Genomic DNA, 8,275 nt, shown 5'->3' on the forward strand with positions numbered 1-8,275 from the left:
TTTTCTTAGTGAGAAAAGGCTTCAGAAATCTGAAGCACAAAGGGGCTTGTTCAGGATTCTCTTAAGGTTAACATGCAGGTTCAGTTGGCAGCTAGGTAGGCAATTGCAATGTTAGCATTCATTTCAAGAGGGTTAGAATACCAGAGTAGAGATGTACTACTAAGGCTGTATAAGGCTCTGGTCAGATCACATTTTGAATGTCGTGAACAGTTTTGGGCCCCATCTCTAAGGAAGGATGTGCTGGCTTTGGAGGGAGTCCAGAGGAGATTTACAAGAATGACCCCAGAGATGAAGGGTTTATTATGAGGAGCAGTTGAGGACCCTGCATCTGTACTCGATGGATTTTAGAAGGATGAGGGGAGAATCTGATTGAAACTTACAGGATACTGAGTGACCTGGATAAGGTGGATGTGGAAAAGGTGTTTCCACTAGAAGGAGAGACTAGGGCCTGAAGGCACAGCCTCAGAGTGAAGGAACAATTCTTTAGAACTGAGATGAGGAGGAATTTCTTCAGCTAGAGGGTGGTGAATCTGTGAAACTCATTGCTGCAGAACTGTGGAGGTCAAGTCATTGAGTATATTTAAGACAGAGATAGATAGGTTCTTGATTAGTAAGGGGAGCAAAGGTTATGGGGAAAAGGCAGGAAAACTGGGTTCAGACACATATCAGCCATGATCAAATGGTGGAGCAGATTCAATGGGCCGAATGGCCTGATGCTGCTTCTATGTCTTACAGGTTTATGGTTCTATGGCCTTTGTTAGATTTTCCAGGGTGATTGTCCACTGCAGGAGCTAAAGCTATGGGTCAACATCCACTGGTGAGGTTTTGGTGGGACACATTGCCAATATTCTTCAGCAACTCACACATTCCTGCAAGAGCTTCCATCTTCTTTTCATTTCTTTTTCACTATTAATCTATCTCCCACACTCTTTTCTATCTCTCTGATGGTCTCTCTGTCTCTATCTCTCCCAATTTCTCTCTATTTCTCTCTGACTATCTCTCTCTCTCTCTGATTATCTCTCACTATTTCTCACAGTCTCTCTGTCTCTCTCTCTCTCTCCTTTCACTGTTTGCCCAGTCTCTATCCATGCATCTATGTCTTTCTCTGTCTTTTCATTTTATCTCTCACTGTCTCCCTCTGTTTCTGTCACATTGTGTCTCTCTCATTCTCTCTTTCTGTCCTTCTCTCACTGTCTCTCTCACATCCTCTGTTTTTCTCTCTCTGTCCTTCTCTCACTGTTTCATTCATCTTTCTCACTGTCTTTTTCTCACTGTCTTTCTTTCTCACTGTCTCTCTTTCCCTCTCTCCCACTCCACTGCTCGATTCTTGTCTATTTGATGGGGACATGGAACCATGAAGAGACCATTCAGCCCTTTGAGCTTATTCTGCAGTCCATGGAGTCTCAACTGTTGTTTTGTTTTCTCTCTCTCCTGTTCCAGTTTCTCATTCTGTCCTTTTCTCAGTTCTCTTCAAATCCTCTGTCTGCTGCATTGTGTCTCCTTTCAAGTCTCCATCTCTCTCTTGCTTGTCCTCAATAAATATTTCTCCTCTGTGTTTACTGTAGAGAAGGACATGAAGACTGGGGAAATTGGGGGCAATATTTTGCAGACAGTCCATATTCACCTCCTGTGTTAGGTGTATTAGAATGTATGAAGGTGGATAAACCTCCTGGTCCTGACCAGATATATCCAAGAACCCTGCAAGAGACTAGAGAAGAAATTGCGGGCACTCTGGCTAATATATTTGCATCATCGTTAGTCTCGGGTGAGGTCCTGGAAGACTGGACGGTAGCAAATGTTGTGCCGTTATTCAAGAAGGACTGCAAAGAAAAACCTGGGAATTATAGTCCAGTATGCCTAACACCTGTGGTCAGTAAGTTACTTGAGAAGATTCTGAAGGATAAGGTCTATACATGCATTTAGTAAGACAGGGTTTGATTAGAAAGTCAGCATGTCTTTGTGCGTGGGAGATCATGCCTCACAAATTTGTTAGAGTTCTTTGATGAAGTCACCAGGAAGGTTGATGAGGGCAGGGCAGTAGACATAGTCTATATGGATTTCAGTAAGGCCTTTGATAAGGTTCCACATGGTAGGCTGCTCTGGAAGATTAGATCACATGGAATCCAGGGTGAGTTGACAAGTTGGATACACAATTGGCTTGATGGTAGAGAGCACAGGGTAATGGTGGAAAGATGCTTGTTGAACTGGAGGCCTGTGAGTAGTGGTGTCCCTCAGGGGTTGGTGCTGGGCCCATTGCTGTATGTTATCTATATTAATGATTTGGATGAGAATGTACAAGGCATGATTAGACACTAAAATAGGCGGTATCGTGAACAGTGAGGAAGGTTATCAGAAAGTGCAGCAGAATCTTGATCAGATGGGGTAGTGGGCTGAGAAATGGCAAATGTAGTTTGAAATAGTTAAGTGTGAGGTGCTGTATTTTGGAAAGTCAAATTGAGGCAGGAGTTTCATGGTGAATGGTGGGGCCTTAAGGAGTGTAGTAGAACAGATAGACATTGGAGTTCAGGAGCATGGTTCTCTCAAAGTGGAGTCATAGGTAGACAGGGCAGTGAAGAAGGCTTTTGGCACATTGGCCTTCATCCATCAGGGCACTGAGTATAGAAGTTGGGAAGTTATGTAGCAGTGGTACAGAACATTGGTGAGGTCACACTTGGAGTATTGTGTTCAGTTTTGGTCACCTTGCTAAAGGAAGGATGTTATGAAACTGAAAAGAGTGCAGAAGAAATTTACAAGGATGTTGTCAGGACTCAACGGACTGAGTTATAGAGAGAGGTTGGACAAGCTGGGACTTTTTTCTTTAGAGCATAGGAGACTGAGGGGAGATCTTACAGAAGCGTATAAGATCATGAGAGGCATGGATAGGGTGAATGCACTCAGTCTTTTTCCCAGGGTTGGGAAATCGAGGACTAGAGGTAAGAGGGGAAAGAATATATGGAACCTGAGGAGCAATTTTTTTTACACACAGGGTTGTACGCATATGGAATGAGCTGCCAGTGGAAGTGGTTGAGGCAGGTACATTAACAACATTTCAAAGGCATTTAGACAAATACATGGATAGGAAAGGTTCAGAAGGATATGGGCCAAATGAAGGGAAATGAGGTTAGCGTGGATGGACATTTTGGTCAGCACGGACCAGTTTGGACCAAAGGGCCTGTTTCCCTGCTGCAAGACTCTATGACTCTATGATGAAAGCGGAGAGTGTTCAGTGAAATATTCTGGATTTATTTTCCGAGTCCTTGAACAGTTTCTGTTAATTAGTTTGAGGGATAGTGAAAGTGGAGAGAAGGGGCAGTTCGATTGGCTGATTCTTGACTATGAATAGGGGAATGAAGTAACTGTTGACTTTCCAATTGGTTGCGGGTGGAGGGTTACCAAGACAAGTGACATGCAATCAACCAATACGAGGAGTGGGGGGAGGGGTGGGGTGTGGGGGTGCAAAATTGTTTGAGCAAGAAGTCATGTGATGCACATAAGAAACCAATCCAAACAGTGCTGGCAAGGTAGGACCTGTCAGATTTATGGTTTATTGTGTTCACTTGGAGCACGGTGCACAGTTCTGGTCTCTGTATTACCAAAAAGGCTAGAGAGGTACTGGAGACAATGTCAGCAGACAGATTTACAAGGATGATTCATGAACTGAAAGGCTACGAAACAGACTGATGTTGATTTCTGTGGAAAGAGAGCTAACCTAATGCAAAAATCAGAAAGATCAGGGCGCACTCAGGCTAATGGGATCTGTAGCTCGGGTTGTGGGTGAGGTTGTTGATTTGCTCACCGAGTTGGCTTGTTTTTGTTCAGACGTTTCGTCACCATGCTGGGTAACATTATCAGTGCGGCCTCCAATGAAGTGATGTTGTTCTAATCCACTTGGAATTTATACTGTCAGGTCCATTATGGTGAGTAGTGTCATGGTTCCTAGATGCAACCCATAAGGTAATTAACAAACATATAGAATTGGAACCCATATACAAACCCATACAGAACAGAACCGGAAATGACACTACTCACCGTAACGGACTAGACAGTATAAATTCCAAGCAGAGTGGGATAAAATCACTTCATTGGAGGCTCCGCTGATGATGTTACCGAGCAAGGTGATGAAATGTCTGAACGAGAACAAGCCAGCTCAGCGAGCACGTCAACAACCTAGTGGGATCTCTCTTTCAAAGAGGCAGCACGGGCACAATGGGCCAAAGGGCAACGTGCTTCCAAGATCTTAAAGGAGTTCAGGTTATGTCAGAGTTTCTGTGCTGAGCAAACAGGGGAAATGATTTGTCTTGGATAATGTGTTGTTACACCAATTGGACATGGTACTGTGGCCTTTGGCAATTCTGCTGCTCTCGTTGAAACAGGGTCCTCATAGAATCCTGAGAAGCAAATGGTGCCAGGGGTAATACTGGAAGCTGTGGTTTAATGGGTGCCATCTGATCTTTGAGTCAGAAGGTCAGGGGTTAGGGAGTTGCCCATTCTTGTCAGTCCCACCACAATCACCCTGCTCTCATTATCCTGCCACTGGCCACTTATCACAGCCGTCGTTATGACAAATCGTCAAGTGAACTGACTCTTCCATAACTTTTCATTGTCTCTCAGCAGCAAAATCCAACACTCCTAAAAACAACAAACAAATTCCCGCAGAGAAACTACAATTTCTGTTCACCCCAGTTTTCTCTTTGATGGTTCATAGCAGCTGGTCCAGCAGATAGATCTCCATTTGACAGCCCGACCCTGGTTCCAGAGAGCTGAGCACCCTGCCTGGCAGCAATGATGGAGTTTACCCTTCCTGCTTAATTCTTAGGAATTCCCAGGATGAGGAAACACTCCCAAACAAACACTTTGTTACATCCAAACAACACATACGCTGGGATAGCTATACAACAGGCCTGGTAGCTTCAGATGAGAGTCAAGACAGAGTAAAGTTTGGTGACAGAAACAGAAATCGCTGGAAAAGCTCAGAGAGTCTGGCAGCATCTGTGAAGAGAAATTAGAGTTAACTGTTCTCAGGAAGGGTCACTTGACCCAAAGCGTTAACTCTGATTTCTCTCCACAGATGCTGCCAGGTCTGCTGAGCTTTTCCAGCAATTTCTGTTTTGGTTTCTGATTTACAGCATCCGCAGTTCTTACAGTTTTTTTTAATAAAGTTTCGGTGAGAATGAGATAATCAAGAATCGTCTATGATCAAAGCATTGGCTAGTGTGAAGGGGGAGAAGGTTATCTGGAATATACAGCCTGGGACTGGTTTGATATCCCTAACATCCTTCAGCCTGGTTAGTGAGGAGCAGCAGTGTAGTCAGTGATGGTTCATTTGTGAGATTTCAGTTCTGTGACTAAACTGATAAAGGAGTTTGCCCTCCGTCTCCATAGAAACTTGGCTGTGTTGCACTCAAAATGATGTTCTGGGTTTTTTTTTTTAACAGCTCAGTCTAATATTTGTCCTGGCTCCACTCAAATTGACAGCACGATTAAGGTAGCGATCAGCTCATCCTGCGACCACTCTGGTTCCAGTCAGGATCCCAGGCTGACTCCCCAGACACTGCCAAAGTAACCGAGCAGCCTCCCTCAACATAAACATGTGGATGAGTTTCTTCAGCCACATTTGTCAGACTGAAATTGCTGCTCTCTTGGTGGTGATTCTGGATTTCCACTCAAACAAAATCTCAAAAATACAAAAGTGAGGCTCTGCGGATGTTGGAAAATTGAGATTCAACACATCAGACAGAACATCTTGAGAGACAAATGGGTTTAGAGTCAAATAGAACACGAGAAGGCCATATGACCCATGTGTGCCTGAGCTACCCATGAACAAAAGAACATAAGAATTAGGAGCAATGAGGAGGCCATTTGGCCCCTCAAGTCTGCTCTGTCATTTAATGGCTGATCTGAATGTGGACTTCATTTTGTGCTTGTCTTCCTTTACTCTTCACTCCCCTTGTCAACCAGAGTGCGTCAAACCCACCCTTCAATATATTCAGCGAACACTGCTCACTGTGGAAAAGGATTCTAGACACAAAATACCCCGAACCCCATTCCCTCTCCCTAAAGCCCAACAAATCTTCCCACATCAAGTCTTTACCCTTTTGAAAATTGCAATTGAATCTATCTCCTCCACACTTTCAGGCCATGTGTTCCTGAACTCACAGCAACTCTCTGTTAAATACGTTTCTTCCACCACCTCTCAGTTTCTCAACAATTGCCTTTATTCTGCGGTCTCTGGTGAAGCAGTTTCTCTCTCCTGCTTCTCAGTTCTACTCCCTGCATCCATTTCTTCTGTTCATTTACCAATACCAAAACCCCTCCAAATTCTGAACACCTTGGCACGCTTTCTCTGCCTTGAGGAGAGCAATCCCAACTTTTCCTGCCACTGCCTTATCCCTGGAATATTCTGGTAAATTGCATATGTAATTTCTTTAAGGCCTCAATGTCCTTTCTAAAGCGTAGTCACTCAGACCTCTCCAGCTGACCCTGAGCCAGTGTTTTATAAATTCACTATGTCAACACACACAGTAACAGCAGTGTGTACTATCTACAAGATGCACTGCAGAAATTCACCAAAGATCCTCAGACAGCATCTTCCAAACCCACAACCACTTCCATCTAGAAGGACAAGGGCAGCAGATATATGGGAACACCACCCCCTGCAAGTTCCCCTCCAAGTCACTCACCATCCTGGCTTGGAAATATATTGCCATTCTTTCAGTGTTACATAGAATCATAGAATACCTACAGTGTGGAAACAGGCCATTCGGCCCAACAAATCCACACCGACCCTCCTAAGAGCATCCCACCCAGACACACCGCACCCTCCCACCCTGTTCCTGTAACCTTGCATTTCACATGGCTAACCCACATAACATACATGTGTTGCTGGGTCAAAATCCTGGAACTCCCTCCTTAAGGGCAACACATGCACTGCAGTGGTTCAAAAAGGCAGCTTACCACTACCTTCTCAAGGGCAACTAGGGATAGGCAATAAATGCTGGCCCAGCCAGGAATACCTGCATCCTGTGTATATAAAGCATTTCATGTCAATGGCCTTTTATCAGAACTGGCAAAAAAAGGTTTTATCAGGATGTTGCCGGGAATGGAAGGTTTGAGTTTTATGAAGACTTTTTTCCTTGGAGCGTAGGAGGTTGAGGGGTGACCTTATAGAGGTTTATAAAATCATGAGGGGCATGGATAGGGTAAATAGCAAAGGTCTTTTCCCTGGTGTGGGGGAGTCCAAAACTAGAGGGGCATAGGTTTAAGGTGAGAGGGGAAAAATTTAAAAGTGACTTGAGAGGCAGATTTTTCACTCAGAGGATGGTGTGTGAATAGAATGTACTGAACGAGGAAATGGTAGACGGAGGTATAATTACAACATTTGGATAGGTACCTGGATAGGAAAGGTTTAGAGACTTGTGAGCCAAATGCAGGAAAGTGGGACTAGTTTAGTGTGGGAAACTTGGTTGGTCTGGACTAGATGGACCAAAGGGTCTGTTGCCGTGCTGTATGACTCTATGACGTTATGGAAGTAGTTTGAAATCTACAAATATTAAAGGAACAACAACAGAAAAGTGGGGAAAAGGGATAGTGGGGACAGAAAAAGAGCAACAGACTGGGATAGGAGAAACATGGGAGAGGAAAAGGTGAATGGGATGAAAGTGCAAAGCTAAAGAAGTTGGGGATTGGTGCAAATTTAGATTTCCTAACCTATTAATTTCAGAAGTTTTCAAACAAATCTCATTCATGCTCGGGAAAGTTTCTTTCACATGTGGCTAGTGATGGTAACTGCAGCTTCTGATAAACTCTGTAGATGATCCTTCCTTATATACCAAAGTATGGCTGGTGATTCATATTGAAGACATCCATGAAGATCTACTGCCCCCTGTTCTGGAACATTCTGGAGATTTCTTGTGTATGCCACGGAGAGATGGGCAGTCGATCATCATCAATGCTGTGTATCGCCAAGAAAGAGGAAGCAGAAATCCCATCAGCCTCTCCATTGATGGCAAAGCAAAGGAGCAAAGGAACTGGAAGCTCCATCAGGCTAATGGTATGGTGATGGGATGTGGGTACAAGGACAGCTCCACTGAAACATTCTTGTCAACACCCAGCTCAATGGAAGCTGCACCTCAATGCACTCTAGCCCGAGAGTTAGAAAGTTATGGGTTTAAGTCCACTACCAAAGGATTGAGCAAAAGTCAAAACTGAAATTACACTGACAGAGTGCCGCACTGTCGGAGGGTCAGTGCTGAGGGAGTGCCGCACTGTCGGAGGG

The 8,275-nt window shown here is 44.3% G+C and overlaps 1 protein-coding gene across 1 annotated transcript in view; it reads left to right on the forward strand.

Annotated features, from left to right (window-relative positions):
- The window catches only part of cdh16 (cadherin 16, KSP-cadherin), a 46,506-nt gene that overhangs the window by 33,137 nt on the left and 5,094 nt on the right, over window positions 1-8,275 (forward strand). The window contains exon 10 of the mRNA XM_048605945.1: window positions 7,835-8,050. Coding sequence (XP_048461902.1) covers window positions 7,835-8,050 — 216 coding nt within the window. The remainder of the gene's footprint in view (window positions 1-7,834; window positions 8,051-8,275) is intronic.

Source organism: Rhincodon typus, chromosome 15, assembly GCF_021869965.1.
Source record: "Rhincodon typus isolate 14 chromosome 15, sRhiTyp1.1, whole genome shotgun sequence".
NCBI lineage: Eukaryota > Metazoa > Chordata > Chondrichthyes > Orectolobiformes > Rhincodontidae > Rhincodon > Rhincodon typus.